The sequence below is a fragment of the Papio anubis genome, chromosome 1 (assembly GCF_008728515.1).
Source record: "Papio anubis isolate 15944 chromosome 1, Panubis1.0, whole genome shotgun sequence".
NCBI classification, from domain to species: domain Eukaryota; kingdom Metazoa; phylum Chordata; class Mammalia; order Primates; family Cercopithecidae; genus Papio; species Papio anubis.
Window position 1 is genome coordinate 92,278,222 of NC_044976.1, and position 19,091 is coordinate 92,297,312.

The 19,091-nt window shown below is 46.9% G+C and overlaps 1 protein-coding gene across 3 annotated transcripts in view; it reads right to left on the reverse strand.

Annotated features, from left to right (window-relative positions):
• The window catches only part of BCAR3 (BCAR3 adaptor protein, NSP family member), a 143,839-nt gene that overhangs the window by 42,143 nt on the left and 82,605 nt on the right, over nucleotides 1-19,091 (reverse strand). Inside the window, exon 1 of one of the 3 annotated variants that reach the window (XM_003892217.4) lies at nucleotides 10,606-15,731. The exons of the other annotated variants lie outside the window; for them this stretch is intronic. Within the exon in view, the coding sequence (XP_003892266.2) occupies nucleotides 10,606-10,689 (84 nt within the window). The 5' untranslated portion in view covers nucleotides 10,690-15,731. Of the gene's footprint in view, nucleotides 1-10,605; nucleotides 15,732-19,091 lie in introns of those variants that run through there. 3 annotated transcript variants of the gene reach the window in all.

Here is a 19,091-nt window from a genome sequence, read left to right on the forward strand (position 1 = left end):
GAAATTGGCAGCTGAGATTCCATAAAAATTTCAATAAGTTTTAGCATTCTGAAACACTTCAATTAGTTTGATGTTAATGTTTAAGCACCTTGATGAAATAAATTTCTCTCTTCCAAATCCTAGAAAGAATCTCCCTTTCAGCAAAGATTCTGCAGATGGGTTTTGATGCCATTTTACCATTTTATAGTTAGATCTCTATAATTTATCACACTGTAGACCAAATGCTCGCTTTAGTGCCATTAAAAACTAATTTGCAATTTGCTGTTAAATTAAGATGCTTCATTTTCCTACTGTATATGATTTTCCTTTTCACAGATGAGTGAGGATACAAGGGCAATCAGACCCTAGTGCAGACAAGAAAGTATCATCAAAACCCCTAGAGACCCCAAATCTAAGAGATTTCCTTTTATTATCAAACCTAATCAATCTCTTATCAAAAGAGGCTCAGAAACCATGAATAGTAAATATGAAGAGGATATCTGTAGAACCCCTTGCTTATCAAAGTTCTGAGAAATTCCCATTAAATTTCTGTTATTCATGTGTGCAAACTAAAAAGACTAATTTAATTTTAATTCATGCAGATCGAAGTCTTAGAGCAGAGCACTCTGTAAGCAGGCAGCAGTAACTTAATCCTACATGCCAAACTAATTATATTAGAATCATTGTGATAGGTGCCCATGGCTCCTTTGATGTTAAACCCCTGTTACCTTTACTCCCCAGTCATTCTCTGGGCAAGGTCTCCTGTACACATTCCCATCCTGCCAGATCATGAAGCTGTTGCTTTTGAAGCTCACTTTTATTTTGATAGAACACCAAGGGACTGAAAATTATTTCTCACTGATTTTGGTCTGAACACTTCGGGTGGAATTCTTTTTTTTTTTTTTTTTTTTTTTTTTTTTTTGAGACGGAGTCTCACTCTGTCGCCCAGGCTGGAGTGCAGTGGAATTCTAACCTTGACAGAATGTAGCACATACAATGCCAACAAATGTGGCTTCTTTTCTTCACTAAGCTCACCCACACACTGGTGAAACTGCTCAATGTACTCACTGCACTGTAATATCTCCCTCCACCCCTTCTTGACCCCAGTGAGTTTGCCCATCGTGTTTCTTACCCCCTTGATAAGCATTATTTACCTACAGCCTCACTCAAAGCTCAGCTCCAAGGGGGTTTCATCTTTCTGTTAACAGATAAACCGAAACACGATGAGATTTCCAATAGGCCATTTGTTAACATCTTGCCCTGCTGAAAGCCCTGGTGGGTACCTTCCGTCTAGATCAAATTTAGATGATGACTTCCTGGAGCAGCCCACAGAGGACCAGACATCCAAATCACCCCCACGAGGCAGGCCTGCATTCTCATTCCTCCTAGCGAGAAGTCGGATGTGCCACAATTAAGAGGAAGGCCGAAGGTCACTGGGTGTACTTAATCATTATGGGACCAGAGAAATGAAGGGCTTTGATAAAAGCTAAACACCAGTTCAACCTACAAAAACCCCGTCTAGGCCGGGCGCGGTGGCTCAAGCCTGTAATCCCAGCACTTTGGGAGGCCGAGGTGGGTGGATCACGAGGTCAGGAGATCGAGACCATCCTGGCTAACATGGTGAAACCCCGTCTCTACTAAAAATACAAAAAACTAGCCGGGCGTGGTGGCGGGCGCCTGTAGTCCCAGCTACTCGGAGGCTGAGGCGGGAGAATGGCGTGAACCTGGGAGGTGGAGCTTGCAGTGAGCCGAGATCGCGCCACTGCACTCCAGCCTGGGCGACAAAGCAAGACTCCGTCTCAAAAAAAAAAAAAAAAAAAACCCGTCTAAACCACTTTGCTCCCTTTAACCATGTCCTCGAGCGACTCTGAATAATACTTCTCTCGCTTTCACAGGGCTGGCCCTTGGGTTAAATGAAACAATGCAAGTGAAATATTAATCGCTGAGTTCAGCAGCAAGATTACACTCAGTAATAGTAGTGCTTTGTTACCATCTACAAAGAATGAAAAAAACAGAGACTGCCCTGGCTAAGGCAGACCCTAATAAAAGAGTTTGAAATCCAGCTGATCAGAGTTCAAAATGTTAGAAGATCCAAGCCAGAAATCCTCACCACTGGTAATTCGATCTTGTTAATTCAACATCTTAATGCAAATTATGAATGATCTGGAACACAGCTATTCATCAAACCAGATGTCCTATTTGCTCTTCAATAAGAATGTCAGCAAATCAAAATCAACTTAATTCAAATACTCTCATTTCTTAATTCACCTCAAATGAATGAGATGAATTAGGAAAGGGAGAGTACTCAATCAACAGATTGCACTGTAGTTGAAAGACACCCAAAGATGTAATTGGAAGGAAAAACAAGATATGCCAAACACACGGAGGAAAAGCCAAAGATTCAGACAGCCTTCCAGCGTGGGGTGTAGAACAAATGACTTTGAAATTCTCTCTCTCCAAAATAGTACCATGACTAACAACCATCTTAGAACTCTGCTCTGGGACAAAGCGCATCATATGTCAGTGCTAAGTACGCAGTAGGCTTGCAGTAAAACAAAATGATTCATCACAAGATGGGTTTTGGCCAGATATCAACTGCACCACTTTTAATATACAACTCACAGGCCACTTTAAAGGTATATTCCTTCTAGAGGAGCTCAAAGCACTAGATACCCACATATCTCATTTAACAAGCATTTTCAAAAATGCAAACAACAAACATCCTACATGTCATGCAAAGAAACGGAGAACCAGAAACTGGACTTAAAGACACAAGATACTCAACCCAATATAACTCAGATCTCATGAGTCCATACAGCATTCCTGTGAGCTAAACAGTGAGCAAGAATGTTTACATCTCACAAGAAAATAGGGTGGTGGTAGGGACAGAAAGGAAGAGACAGGTGAGAGTGGCGTTTAGAAGGTAATATCATGAAGACTTACTCATTGATTACATGTGGAAAATGAATAGGAAGAAGGGGCATGGGCATTCCAGAAAGATGACTGAGCCACCAACATCCAATAAAAATGCACGAGGGCATAGTGGGTTTGTGGAAGAAGATGTAGAACTAAGGTCTGCTGGGCCATCTGGATGGAGTCACTTACCAGGCCATGGGGTCCAGGTGCTATGGATATAGGTTGACTGGAGAGCCTAGCTGGAGAACAACGGCTTGGGAGTCCTTAGTATAGAGGGGTATTCTATCCCACCTTTCACCAAAGAGATGTGATACAGCATGAGAAGAGGGCTGGGGGAGGCTTTTCAGAGGCTGACTAGAAAGAGAAACCCAAGAAGACAGTAGGACTGGACAGGAAGGATGCAGGAGAACAAATAGACTGCAGTGTCCTGGAGGTTGAGAGAGAAGATTTCAGGAAGAAATGGTCAACATTGTCAAGTGCTGCAGAGAGTTCCAATCATACCAGAATTGGACAGCATCTGTTGCACTTGGCAATGTGCAGGTCACTGGTGGCATAAAGGGGGCTGAGTGGCCGATGGAAAGGGAGGGAGTAAAGACTGTGTTATATAAGTGAGAGTTTATGCATGTATGATATACAGAGGGACCTAATAGACACTGGGGACTCCAAAAGAGGGGAGGAGGGATGGGGAATGAGGGGTTGACAAATTACCCATTGGTACAATGTTCATTATTTGGGTGGTGGGTTCACTGGAAGCTCAAATCCCACCACTATGCAATATATCCATGTACAAACCTGCACATGCAGCCCCTGCTCAATATTTTTAAAAAGACTGTGTTAACCAGCTTTGGGGTAGAGGAAGATGGGGACTAGAAAGGACAGCATGGAAATGAGGAGGGTTTTTAACATGGGGAAGACCACAGCATGTTTCTAAGTGGAAACACAATCTCGTTGTGAGTGTTAGAAGGACAAGGTCTGAAGTGAAGGTGGAGGAAAGAAAATTAGGGTGAACTGAGCTAGGACAAGCAGGATGGATGGGAGGCTTCAGGGGCCCAGGGAGGACACAGGCATGAGTTACGGGGATGCTGCTGCTGCTCCCCAAACTCATCCCACACATAGAGTCCAACACTCAAGCTCTCACTCACTCTGCATCCAAGCCACTTGCTGGGTCCCCACTGCCCTTAAAAAAAATAAAAATAAAAACAAAAGGCCCAGCATGCTCTGTTCCCCAACCGCCTCTACGGGCTCATTTCGTTCCACTCCTCAGCTTTAGCCTGAAGCTCCCGTAGAGGAAGCTCTTTCCCTCTCCTATGCCTTTTGTACCTATGGCTCCTACAGTGTTATCTCCTCCAGGAAGTCCCCTGATCCAGGGCTGTGTTAAAGACCTCTCCCTGGATCTCACAATAGGCTGTGCATCCTTCCTGCCTTTGCACCCACCATAAAGCACAGTGTAACCTGCTTGTATCTCCATCTGCCCACCAGACACAGCAGAGCTCCTTCAGGCGGAACGTTCACCTTGTCTTACCCCTCCTAGTAGGCCTTCAATGCACATGCTAGGGGTAGGCTGGGGAAGGGTGATGAATCAATGGCTTCTGAGTCAGAGGCTGCATGGATAGTTCCTCAAATCCCATCTTACTGAGAATCCAGATTTTACTCATCAGTTCTTTGTACGTAACTATTTTTGTAAAAGCACACATATATCTAGAGTAGACACTGGGGAGAGTTCTTCTCCACAAGAACTACAAGACATGAAACATAGCACTTTCATGAGCTAGAAAGAAAAATTGGCCATAATATTCTCATGGCCAGAGCCAGATTCCAACAGTAGCTCCTGGCCTGTGGACACACACTGGAAATACAGCTGAGGCTAGAGAAGGTGTCCAACCTCCTGAGGCTCTCCTTTCCTTCCTCACCAGGACAGGCTGAGTCTCCTCTGCTGTTCCTGGGGACACCCAAGATATCCATCAGCTAAAAGGCCCCCAAGCTATCGCTGACAACATCTTTAAACCCGGCAACAGGACTGGGTCCCGTGTGTACTGCTGACCTCTCGCACGGGCTGTGCGGAGAGACCTTTGTGGTCGAAGCACACTGAGCCTCCAGCGTCCTCCTCAGTGTTTAGCACGGCCCATCCCTCTGCAGTCCTGGAGGTGCTGAACTCACTAACAGAATTTTCCCAAGATCCCAATCCCGTCTCTGCTTCCCACTTAGGTCTCTCCAACAAAAACAAGGTTTTGGCCAGGATCCCAGCTCCAGGGTCTGCTAGGGAACCGGGTGCTGGGACATAGCCTCTGTCAAGCATGTCTTTCCCCTGATACTGAAACCAGATCCCACCCAACCAGATGCCAATGGAATGCATTTAAGCCTCTTTCAAAAAGCTACGCTTTCCTTTCTTTTGGGAGGGCTGGAGAGATAAGTGAGCAACTAGCAGCCGCCACGAGGAGGGGCTGAGTTACTTGGAAAGATGTTTCCTGCAAGGCTTCTTCCACCTTGCGCAGCTCGTGCTGATGGTGCATCTGCCTTACTGACAAAGGCACCTAGGGCCATCGTCAATGCTGGGATGTGTCACCATTCCCCAAGCTGTCACAGTAACAGACAGACAAAGGACCAGCCACAGGGAAGACGCGCAGGGCCTCTGCTCCAACACACACACGTGCCACCACAGAAAGACAGTTCACATGAAACCAAGCTCCAGGGGCCCAGCGCTCTAGGATGGGCAGATGTGACTCCTTAGGCTGTACTACGGATTCCAAGAGGCTCCAGAAATTTTTTTCAGGGCAGGGGAAATGACTTTAAAGGAAAACAAAAAGAAACAATACTACATAGCACTTCCTAGCTACAAACACAGTCGAATATAAGTCTAGGAAAGCACATGCCTAACATCCCTACCTTCTAACTGTGGCTGCTCACTGACAAGACCATGGCCACTGGACTTAAGGCCTGGTTAGCGGAGACTTACTGATTCATCTATCCACAGGCACCACACCCCAACCTCTCTATCTGCACTCCTTCAGAAAGGTGGTCTTTCTGCCCTTGCAAGGTAATTCCCGTCTCTTAGGTTCCTCTGACACAGGCACCCCGATCTTCCTCAGGCACAAACATTGATGAAGTGACGAGTTTCAGCTCCTTTGTTCTCTGCCCACAAAAATACCTAAATAAGTTACTAACAATCAGAGACACAAGGGGCCAGAAGAGGTGGGGGTTTGTTTTCATTGCCAGCCCCAGAAATGTGGCCCATTGTGTTTTTTACCAAGTTCTTCCTTTAGCTCACCAGGGACCTGGGGGCGGGACTGCCAGCGGCTGCTCCCTGCGCTCCCCTTCCAGGCTGGTGCCTCCCTGTTCGCCCACACCTGGGTACTCCACGTCTCTACACTTTGTGTGTGCTCCTCTCTCTACGAAGAAGGCCAATTCTCCTCCTTCTCTGGATAACTTCGACTAATTCACCGGACTCAGCAGAGGCTCTCCCTCCCTGCAGGAGGCCATCCCTGATCCTCCCCACTCCAGCCCCATCTATGCCAGGCATGTGCCTCCAGGGAGCCACAGCACCCTCTAAGGAGAGCAACACCAAATCAGTGATAACCGATCGTTTCCTTCAACCAGAGGTAAATGTCGGCAGAATGCCTGCCAGGCATGATATTACAGCAGAGCTCCCCACTGGACCAATGACTCCCACTGGGTCCCCAGCACCGACGTATCCGAGGTACCACAACTGGCGACTGCTGAGCTGAACTGGGGATGCAATGGGATGAAAGCCAATGGGGAAATGTGCCTCAAATACTTATTAACCCCTGGTATGGGAGGCCTGGCTGCTAGGATTATTCCTAGATCCTCTGTGACTTCTCTGACCATGTCACACATTAACCTTCCCAGTGAACCTTCTGCTCTGACCAGGTCTGGCCTTCTGCACTCCTGCAAATGCCAGTGGCTCTTCTATCTCTGAGCCACTTGGTCTGCTGCTCCCCCAGGCTGAAATGCCTTCCCTATGCCATTCTTTTCTTTGTGCGTCCAAATCCCCAGTTATTTAAAAAAGGAGAACATTTTAAAAGGTGTTACCTGTTCTTAAAAACAAACAAACAACAACAACAACAACAAAAAACAGTCCTGGCCGGGCGCGGTGGCTCACGCCTATAATCCCAGCACTTTGGGAGGCCAAGGCGGGCGGATCACAAGGTCAGGAGATCCAGACCATCCTGGCTAACATGGTGAAATCCCGTCTCTACTAAAAATACAAAAAAATTAGCCAGGCGTGGTGGCAGCTGCCAGTAGTCCCAGCTACTTGGGAGGCTGAGGCAGGAGAATGGCGTGAACCCAGGAGATGGAGCTTGCAGTGAACCAAGATTGCGCCACTGCGCTTCAGCCTGGGCAACAGAGCAAGACTCCGTCTCAAAAAAAAAAACAAAAAAAACAAAAAAAAAACAGTCCCACATCCTCCCTGAAGCTTTCCTAAAAACTATGGCTCACACTGTTCTCTCCCAACTGAACTGCAAAATAAAGTATTAACATACGCAATATCATCTTGTTTTAGGCATCAATTGTCTTAATATAGTACAGTAGAAAGAAAACTAGTGGCCAAGCACAGTGCCTCACGCCTGTAATCCTAGCACTTTGGGAGGCCGAGGCGGGCAGGCCATCTGAGGTCAGGAGTTCGAGACGAGCATGGCCAACATGGTGAAACCCTGTCTCTACTAAAAACACCAAAAATTAGCCAGGCGTGGTGGTGGGTGCCTGTAATGTAACCTCTGCCTTCTCCTGTCGCAGGTTGCAGTGAGCTGAGATCACGCCATTGCACTCCAGCCTGGGCAACTTGGTCTCAAAAAAAAAAAAAAAAGAGCACTAGGCTTCGGCCCAGAAAATCTGATTTCTATTCCTGGTTCCCGACGAAATGATTCTGGGCAGGCTGTTTCTCTGAACCTCAGTGTCTCCTCTGTGGGAAGGGGAAATTATTGCCCTGCTCACCTCACAGAGCTTATTTTCAGACCCCAGTGAGACAAAGTTGTCGAAGTCTTCATAGCATATAGAGTTTGTTTTCAGACTCCAATGAGACAAAATGTGAAAGAACTCATACATTTGAAAGTCTTTTACAAACGTAACGAAGGGATATTATGACCTAATAATATTCTTGTGGTAAGTCTTTGAAGGCAGGAACCATACCTCAATTCTCATTTATTGCCCCACACCTCCCACCAATCCCTCCCCACCTAACAGAGGGCTTATGCATGGAAGGGCTACATTCAATATCCATGGACTTTAGAACTTGAATGTGTCTGTTAATGTTATGATCTGGAATATCTCCATTACAAGCTTCTTTCCATTGGGCTTAAGCAAAACATACTTTCATCTTTTTTCCCCCAGAAAAAAAAATCCAGTAGTCTTTTATGTAATGGCTGTCTACTGTGAACCCCTTCGGGATATTAAAATCATGACCTTCAACATGGCTGGAACATCTTGTATTTGGCCCCAACTCTATGAGAGCCAGCACATCCCTGATCCTTCTCTCCAATTTGGGCTTCCCATTTAATTCCTTCCCAAGGTCTTTATACACAAGTCCGTATGAGGCCTCTAAATACATCCTAAATTCTGTAAGACCTCTGCAAATAAGATCTTACTCTCTGAAAACACCTGTATAATCGTTCTCCTATGTAAGGAGGGAGCCTCTATATTTTTAGTTTTCTTCCCATACAGCAAACACTATTAATACCATCATACTTTCTCCAGAGATGATATGGATTAGACCAAATGGAAAGTTACCATGGCTACCGCAGTGTTATTTTTGGTATGAGAAATTCATGCCAAGAGAAGCAGTATACACGGTCAAGAACTGGAGCTTTATTTCCTCTTTGCTATCAGGCAATCAATCCCAATTTAATTTTGAAACTCTAATTGCAACGGAAACTAATTATGAGCAGCAAGATCTGAAACCCCTAATTAAAGTGGGAGTCAATAAAGCGACTCGGCATTATCAATTGGGGCACCACTGGCAGGATGGGGGATGAGGTACAAGCAGATTTCTTTCCCAAGTAACTAGCTAAGCAAAACAAAACAGGGAGACTCATCTTGAGGGTGCAGTTGGGGAACCCTAAGTTGGGACCAAGGGCTGCAGTTTCCAGTGAGTGAGCAGGTCAGGCCTTCTCTCTGTGCTATGAAGACTTCGACAAACTGGGAATAGAGTAGGAAGTCCAGGTGGAAAGAAGGGTGTTTCTACCAATAGTCAACCACTAACAGTGCCCACGGTGGAGAGGTAGAGAGTGGACAAGCTGAAGGACAGCTGGATCTGACTACCCCATATATTAAGTGGCCTTTTCTATATATTATGCAGCCTGGGGGCCGTAAGTGCAGAAAAACAGGTACCCAAACAGAAACTCATCCCTCAGACCCAGATATTTTAGGCTGACTCCCTCATACACTCAATGCTGAGTTGCACTTTACTGAATTAGCAGAAGTTGGCTTGTGGAAGGACTTCTATTAGCATGAAACCCACTGCCAATCCCCGAAGTGCACCATACCCTTTGGGACCTCCCAGTCTATCTTGGAAGCTTTAAAATACTGTTAATGGCATGACTTCATCTGCCCCACACTTGAACGATCCATATTTAGGCCAGAAACCACATGGACCTCGCATCACTCCACTGGGCTCCAGGAGAGAAAGGGGCTCAAGTCGGGAAGGGAATGCTTCTAACCAATGATTAATTACTCATCCTCTGTCAAATTTATTGACAAAGGGACAAAAATAAACACTCCTACCAGGGAGCAAAATCAGTGGAAGCTCACCGTTTTCCCACTCTGTATATTTTTATACAGAAAGGTTTTCTTCCACTAACAGGTAGTTTTCCTGATTTTTTAAAAAGCGTACTGAGAAGAAAGAAGCAGAACATCATAACCCTGTTGCAGCCTTTTCAACGGTAATGAATAAGCCAGTCCCACAGGAGAGGGAGCTCTGCTTCAGGGTGGGAAGCATTCCTTAAGAGCTTTCAGAGTCCAATTTCCCAGGAATAAACGAGGTCCGCAGTCAGGCTGGGGCCGACAGGCTTTTTCCAAGGCAGACAAACCCCAAGATCCACGAAAGCCTATATTAATCTTAATTCCTAGTGCGTCACAGGCAGGCAACATAAAACACAGGCCTCATCTTGAATTAGCCAAAGGAGGTTCTCTGAATAAAGATAGTGTATTGACATATTACACAAAGCTCTTGGCACTGGTGTCTTATAACAAATGTTAAAATGTGAGCAGTAAAGACAACAGTTCTGAACCCTGAGATGTTTTGAAACCTGGCTGCAATTTGAAAGGAAATATTGTGTGGCTTCTGTACATTATGTATATTATTGATATGTAATGGACCAGCACGATAAACAGAGAAAAGGGCTCAGCCACCTTGCATTCATTAGAAATGAAGGAAGAGAAGCAAAGAGAGAAAGAAGAAAAATTGCTCTGTCTTACTGAGTTACTTTAGTATAAAGTTTCAGCCTATGGAGAACTGAAAGTGTCCTGAAAAACAGCTTCAGCCCAAAACAGACAAGGAGCGCCGATCTGTGCCACTGGGCTCTGCTTCCAGGGAAGGTACACCACTAGGGGCTCTTGAAGACCCATCAGTCAAAGAAAGCACCTCTGTTTTTACAATCAGCAAGCTGCAAACTTTTATCTATTGCCCTTTAGGAAACTAATGCTTTCAGGGTCCCCCAAAAGATTGACAGATGTACTTTATTTCCAAACCAAACCTACCTTGACTCCAATGAAAGACTTGCGGTGATAGAAGCAGCACAGAGCTGCTGAGAAGGCGTGGAAAGCACTGCATTCCTTAGGCATCTTTCGGTCTTCAGTCCCGGGGACCACACACTTTCTTCAGGGTTAAAAGAAAGGGGGCTTCGGATGTTAAAGCCCTAGCCCACCACAGCAGCTGTGCTGCTTCTGCCCAGAAGTCAGGGAAGTCGGCAGCCGGGGGAGTGAGTCGGCTCCTTCTCCCAGGCTAGTCTGGGACTTTTCCCCTCTGCTGAAGCCAATACGATCCACTCGCTCAATTCTCGCAGGCTGGTGTCCAGCCTGCCATGCACACAGTGCCAGAAATTCTCATGTGACCAGACTTGCTTTCTGATGAAATTCTAACCCCTCTTAGAAGAGGCCTTGGGCTTTAGCTGTCCCCTCAATTTAGAGACCAGGCAGAAATCATTAGCAGCCCCTCTCCCCCAACCCAGCATTTCCTTCTGGGACTGAACTGTACCATGCCACCTGCTCCTAGTGGTTCTGTTTGCTTGTCACTCCAGCAACCAGAGGTTTAAGGAAGCAGGGCAAGTTGTACATTCACACTACCTTGTTATGAACAGAGGCTCCTTTGAGGAAAGGAGGTGGCCTAAAAGTGACTTTCCCTAGGAGCAATCTTAGATGTCCTAAGTAACCCAGGCAGGATCCCTGTCCTCACTCTCCCAAGCCCACCTCCAGAGCTGTTTATTTTTAATTAAGATGCTCCTGGCAGCCAGTTTGCAGCTGATAACGTTGGCATAGTCATCACTACTGGCAAAGCAATATTGCCTTTTGGTGTTTAATTAGCAAGTCTGTCAGCAAACACCCTAAGCGCCCTATGCCCTCCCACCTGGCTGTGCAGCCTGTTGGGAGGATGGGGCCCATGTACCCACTTCTGACTCAACTGTTTGTCCTACACTCTCCTTTAAATCCTTCACTTTAATTACTCATCGCCACTCTGATTACCCACTTTGCGTAACCTAGATCCTGCACACAAACCTCGCATCCAACGCAGCCAAGCAAGGCCCTCCTGGATTCCCTGCAATCTGAGGCCTCTACCCCTACCAAGAGCCGCATAACACCTTCAGGGAAAACTAACTGCTTTTCCTCTTTCATTCCAGTTATAGCGGATACTCAACGAGTCTTTTTTTTTTTTTTTTTTAATCAAATCCAGGTTTCTGCCTGTAGCTCTTCCTCTCTTATCCTACTGCTCATATATTAACTTTTTGTGGCTTCAGTCTCAAATATGGAATGTGTCCTGAAGCTTTCTAAAACTTCACACAGGCAGAAACTTGTAATGAGGAAGAAACAGGACCTATTCAGTCCAGAAAGGAACAATACCAGATGAGGCATGACGGAGGTATGAGAAATATCCAATGGGATTAGCGTCAAATCCTCAGAAGACCTTGGACTAGGTCCTTTGGACTAGGTCAAGTCTGCCTACAAAAATAGGGAATTGTTCTGGGCCCAGTGAGCAGGTATGGAGATCCACAGTCTCGTGCCCATGCAAGGACAAGGGCCCGGTCTAATCAACGTGTCAACATGGGGATGGAGAAGCTAAGTGAGGCTCTATTGCCACAGGCGATGACTTCCTTTCTGCTTTCCTCCCTCACTCCTTCTCCTCTCTGACTCTGGAGGTCTGGTGTACAGTCCTGAGGACTCCCGGGCCACAGAAAGTCCACCAGAGAACCTAGAAGGAAGCACCAAGGTGGCAGAACTCAGAAGGGTTTTCTGAGCTGGAAGAGCCCTTGAAGACTGTCTGGTCAGTGGGACCCTACTGTCCTCCAAGGTCCAGTACTGCATCTGCGAGGAAGCATTTTCTGGCTTGCCCTCGTTTCCATTAGATGGGGTTCAAAGGGTAAGTCCGTGTGAGCAGCCAGGCCCAGGCCCCAGCAGTTCTGTGGGCATGACTCATCAATCAGGCCATTAGCCACCACAGAAGGGGCCATTTTCACCTGGTATTCTCCTTGGAGAGCAAATAACAATTCCTCCAAGCTAAAAACTTCCCCAAGAGGCTAGACAGGCACCATCCCAGGCCTGGGAAAAGGGAGGGGAGCAGTGCCTGAAATCCTGCACAGAAATTCGTGAGATTAGTCAGCCAAGAGATTCTGAAGCCCAGACACCCTTCCCCCAGAAATCGTGAATGAAATGCATTCCTGAAAGTAATATGCAAATAACTCAGACATGTAAATCACATAGAATTACGAATAAAGTGCTCCAGAGCCAGGGTAAAAACAAAACCAAAGACACTCAGGTCACTGTGGAATCACAGCTCTTGTTACCTGAGGATTTCTCTGTTTATTCTAAGAAATATCTCCAAAATACCCAAAGAATTTGTTCCACCAGGATTAAATCATGACTAATCTTATTAGGTAACTGTTTCCTAAGCATCTTTTATTTTTATTTCACACCAAAAATAATTTCTGAAGCAGCACTCAAAGGTTTTAATCAATTTTCTCCCGAAACGGTCAAGGAGAGAGACTAAAATAATGTGTTGTTTTTGTAACTAAAGATGATAATTGCAGGCATTCTCAAAGTGCCCTTCACTGACTTGTTAAACTTTAAAACGTTGCCTATTTACGCCGATCAATTCCTCCCATTCTCCCCACAATGATTACTCTATTCCAGTTACAAGGAAATACAGGACCAGACCCGTGTACCACTCAGCAGAGAACAAAGGGCTAGGGACTCCAACCTCAGACTGCAGAACTTGGTATCTGGTCACACAGAAACACAAATAGATTTTTTAATGTTTTATAATTAAACCTGTTACTCACACAGCCCCGTTAAGGGGCTGTGACCTGGGGCAGTGGGCCACTTTCTGATGATCTGGTACATGGGATTTGGGACTCATCAAATTTGGATGCAGGGCTTTCTAAACACCATGACCCTTTAGGGATAGGGGAGGGCATTTCTAAGGAATTCCCAGGGACTGAGGAAGGCAGGGACCCAGTCAGGCAGCTCTGAGCTCTGGAAAAGGTCCCACGGGGTGAACTCCACCGCCCCTCTCTGGCTGCCTGGAAGGCTCGCTCTTTTGCACCAAGGGAACACCTGTGATTAAAGCCATGGCTGGGAAGCCAGGTGGGTCCTTGAAGGAAACCTCCATTACCTCAGGTCAAATGTTGCCCACCCCCCAATTCAAAAAGAGGGTTAACGCAGGCCAGAGGAAGACCCCTGCAGAAGCACTGCCCTCAATGCCAGTTTTTCCTTGGGCAGCCCTAATACTAACCTGCCCTATTTAGTAACCATGGAAACAGGAGCTGCCTGCCAGCCACATCAGCAGACACATGCTTCCTGTTGGCAGCAGCCCCTCAGCTGACAAGGGCCAAGAGAGTGAGTGCAGAGTCCTTTTCCCAAAGCGCCACGGCCCCCGCTAGAAGATCAGGCTCCCAGTGAGGTAGGCCCTCTCTCCAACAGGGCATGGAGGGAGACAGCACGAGAAAGATATGCCTGCCAAGTACCTGCTTTTCACTGTTTCAGCACATCTGGAACACAATACTGCCCATAGCCCCAAACCCTCCCCAAAGCAGCCCAGAATCAGGGCATCAAGTCTTACACGGAGGCACTCTTGGGCTCTGTCAAGCAGCCCCATGGACAGTGACTCTGCCCATGGCAAGGACAGTAACTCACCCCAGGCTTCAAGGCCTGGCTCGTTCCTGCCCAAAGTGACATCAGTCGGGGGTGACCACTAGTCATCGTGATCAGAACAGCTCAAAACATCTTGTGGCAACTATTAAGACCCTTTATCCTACTCCCTCTCCCCTAAAGATCAATGCTTTCTGGCTTTTTGCTTCCCCTAAACCCCAGTGATCTGGCTCCCGGTGAAAAAAGACAGCTTTAATGAGCTAGGGCCTGAGGCTGATGGAACCAGCTCCATCTTTCCTGGTGCCCTGGGAAGTAGGCAATGATTAGAATGGACCTTGTCCCACTCAGCACCAGCCTGGCATCACGGTGAGGACACCCTCGGCAGACTCGGCTCCGTGGAGAGCAGTGTGGCAGACGCCTGGGAAGCCCTAGGCAGATAAGGAGGCAAGTTGATCCGCAGCCCTGCTTCTCAAGACTTCCCCAGCACCCACCCTGTCTCTGTCTGATTCTGAACAAATAAGCCAGGGGCTCACACACCTTCCCACAGAGTCAGAGGGCCTGAGGGAGGAGACCTGAGAAACCGGGGAGGACAGGAGGAGAGGACTTTGTGCAAGAGGTCAGCTTCTCTTCCGGCCAGGCTCAGTCGCTATGGAAGCTGCCAAAGACAGTTCTACACTTTTCCCTATATGCAAATCTGATTGATTTCTTGTTCCAAAAGGGAATGCAAATGAGACTCAGCGGGAGGAGGGCAGGCAACAATGCCTGCGTCCTCTGGCCCCCTTTGTGTATTGCTGTGGACAAGATATTCACCTGCCCTGGTGAACACAGAGGGTGCATTCAGGAGTGTTTGCTGTACATATCCTGGTCTAACAGTTTCCCCAGATTCCTCAAGGGGATGAAAGAGTATGGCTGTCAAATGGTCTCTATCCGGAAGCAGTATTGATCTGCCTAGCACACAAACAAAGAGACTAAGTACAGTCTACACAGATTTCTCTCTGCTGGGCCTTCTGTCTTCCCTTACCAATCTCTGTTTCTCTAACTAGTATTAAAATTGTATAACTGAGTAATGTGAAGCAAAATTAGGCACTGTGCCCTGTTTTGCTTTCTTAACTATCACACACAACTCTACCCCATTCACCTCTCTACCACTACCACCTAGTTCCTGGTGTCACCCCAGAAATCTTATGCAAGCTCAATTTTCTGTTTTTAGCATTAAGGCAAAAATAAATAAAAGCAAAAGAAAAAAAGAACACATACAGGACATAATCCCAAGCTCTCAAATGGCAGACTCATTATCTGATGATCTTGGCCTTCTTTGAGATTCTATGAAAGTCATGGGCCCTCCTTCTAGAGCAAAAGACACATACTTGCAATGCTTTACAATTAGAACTTGTCCAACCCGCCTTACTATGTTGTTGTTCATTTTGTTCTGTTTTAGGCATTTAGCAGCCTGAAACCATGGGTGTTTTTTGTTGTTGTTGTTTTTAATTTTTTTTGAAACGGAATCTTGCTCTGTCACCAGGCTGGAGTGCAGTGGTGCAATCTCGGCTCACTGCAACCTCCACCTCCCAGGTTCAAGCAATTCTCCTGCCTCAGCCTCCCGAGTAGCTGGGACTACAGGCGCACGCCACCACGCCAATTTTTTTTTTTTAATCGTATTTTAGTAGAGACAGGGTTTCACCATGTTGGCCAGGATGGTCTCAATCTCCTGACCTCGTGATCCACCCACCTCAGCCTCCCAAAGTGCTGGGATTATAGGCGTGAGCCACTGCTCCTGGCTGAAGCCATGATTTTTAGTTTCTGTCTCTAGTGATAAGTGGAAAAGAGGGATGAAGAAGGGGCTTTACTGGTCCAACCAGAGACAGAAACTAAGAACCCCTTCTCCCTCTGGGACACCTCTGCTTCAAGGGATTCTTGTATCCACTGAAGCCCATCCATACACCCCTTGGAGTCTTATCCATCCAAGATGATTCATCACCAAGATTCCTTTTCTTCTACACTTACTATGCAAGCAATTACACCTGGAGCAATCACTTACTTCTCCTGCCATCTCAGCTCCTGGGTTTTCTTTGTTGTACACTTTTTTCTTTCCCTTTCCTTCCACTTTTGGTAGGCATGAGCTATGTAAGCAATAGGCAATGACCACAAAGCCCTTCAGAGGTTCCTCCCATGCAGAGTGCCATAAAAATGGGCAGAGGGGCATCTGCGGGGCCCTCTGGAGGCCTTACCAGCCAGGAACAGCTGCCTCTCTCCCATCTCCACTGTGCCAGTTCTCTGTCTCACAAGCATCTCTGCAAAATGGCATCTTCCAAAACTGAGCTGTGAGACAAACATCTGCTTGTCTTCAAAATGGCTCTGTAATGCACCCCGGAGGTAGGAGGCTAGAAAGAGAGCCAGGATGGGTTCCAGTCTTTACCACTAGCTAGCTGGGTGACCTTGGGGGATTAATTAACTTCTCTGAGCCTCAGTTTCCTCCCCAAACTTACCAAGTTATTGTGAGCATCAAGTGAGATATCACACGGGGGGCCTGGCACCCAACACACAGTAGGCACTAAACAAACGTGAGCTTCCTTCCCCCTTCGAAGGAAGGGACGACAAACCCCATGTTTCCCACTGTACTCACAGGGCACATACCCACCCACACACTGGGCTACAGGAACCACAAGAAGAGGGTGGACACCCACCCATGCCATGAGCCACTGACCACTGGCTGGCTCCCAGCTGGTACACTTAGGAGCTGGTATAATAAGGAGACTTTTAAGAGCTTTTAGCCTTAAAATATATGTTACTCATTAAATTTTAAAACTGCTTATTAAAATACCACATATGGTTTTAATCACACTTGCTCAGATGTCTCAGGATTTTCTACTCCAGAGTCTCTATCATGTTAGGAGTTAATAGGCAGCAGGTGTATCCACAGCATCTGCCCACATGACCCTAATCCAGGGAACTCCTGGGTTCATCCACAACTACCAGCTCTCCATGTACCATCCTTGTCTGAGCTAATCTGACTGGGGATCCTGTGGGCCCCCTCTGCCTATGGGGCCTGGGTGACACCCCTTCTTTCCCATTGCCTTGGGACCAAGCTGGTTGCAGAATCGGACTTCAACCTCAGTCCTGATTGGATGCCCTTCAGAATCCTCACTCCTCCAACCCCACCTCCCCCTGCCCTGGCCCTGCAATTCAGCCCTGGGAACAGATCTCCCATGTGTGTTTAGCATCCCCAGAGAACCACCTCTCATATGCCGACTCCTTCATACGTCCCTGGCTTGTATTACTGGGTTGTCTGATAGCAACTAATTCTAGAACTACAACCATGTCTGCTATAGCTCCTCGGATGCTGTGACCCCTCTGTCCTCTCTAGACTTTTTCTCTGTGTCCTCCCAGATACTGCCTTCTGCCTAGATCTCCTTCTCTCAAGTCCCTAATGGCAGGAATCTGCCAGAGTTACAGTGCATTCTTCCAAAGCCACCCATCCCTATCTCCACCCAGAAAGGCTGCCAAGTGGCTGAGTGGATGAACCAGCCTGCAAGGGATCACCTGCCTAGGAAGACAGGAACCCAGGGGTGGAGGGCGGGGTCTGTACCAGGTGAGAGATGGAGTCAGGAGTAACCACACCCATTCCAGCCTGGAGAGAAAATGGTCTTATAAATTGCTTTTCTGTTGTCAAGCAAATTCTAGCCATATTATTTCAGTGGGAAAATATCCCTTTTTCATGGTCATAAGCTGACCATGGGCATTACCATCTGAGTGATGTACTGGATAATTCTGCATCCTGCCAAAGTAGCTGTGAGAATCAGTCCAGATGAGAAGTTCTGAACCTAGGGATGGACTGGGGCTTCCAGGGGCCACTAGAAACTGTATACGAACTGTTGTGTTCACTGAAGAGAGGGGTTATTACTTTTACCCAATCTCAAAGAGTCATGTGACCAAAAAATTCCTTCTGATCCAGAAAGACTTTCAGTGGCATGTGAGAAAGGAGGTGAGAATACCCTGGTGGTCACGGAAGTGAGTAACGACTGATAAAGCATCCTGGCTGGCCACCTTGCACATACCCAGGCTGTAGCAGGGATGTGGCTGGTAAGAGGAGGGGAGAGATAGCCTTGAGGCAAGTAGTATTGCAGTTCCTAATGGTCACTGGAGCAGCTTTAACCAGCATGGGAACTCCTTCACTCGGTGGGTGGAAGGACCTTCTTTGCATATAATACTTAGGACAGAAAACCCCTCCTCACCACGGACTTCAGAGATGCCTTGAAGAAGAATGCAGCAGTCATAGACACTGTTTCACCCCACTCACCCTGCGTGCAAGGTCCCCAGGAGCCCGCATTTCTTTTTTTTTTTTGAGACAGAGTCTCACTCTGTCACCCAGGCTGGAGTGCAGTGGCATGATCTCGGCTCACTGCAAGCTCCGCCTCCCGGGTTCAAGCGATTCTCTTGCCTCAGCTTCCCGAGTAGATGGGACTACAGGCACCCACCACCATGCCTGGCTAATTTTTGTATTTTTAGTAGAAATGGGGTTTCATTATATTGGCCAGGCTGGTCTCGAACTCCTGACCTTGTGATCCACCCTCCTAGGCCTCCCAAAGTGCTGGGATTACTGGCGTGAGCCACCACGCCTGGCCAGGAGCCAGCATTTCTACAGAGAACTTTTACCATAGTGTCCTATTTCATACTCATACTAGGAGAGGAGTATTAAGTATTATTATCTCCATTTCACATGTGGGATCAAACAGCTCTTAAAGTTAATGATTAAAACAACAATGAATCAGAATGGCTGGCTCTATCTGCTGTGATGAGGGAAGCATGGAGAACACCTGGTCACCAGAAGTGCTTTATCTTATGCAAATCTGAAAGGCAGACCTCCCTCCAACTGAGGGACAGATACT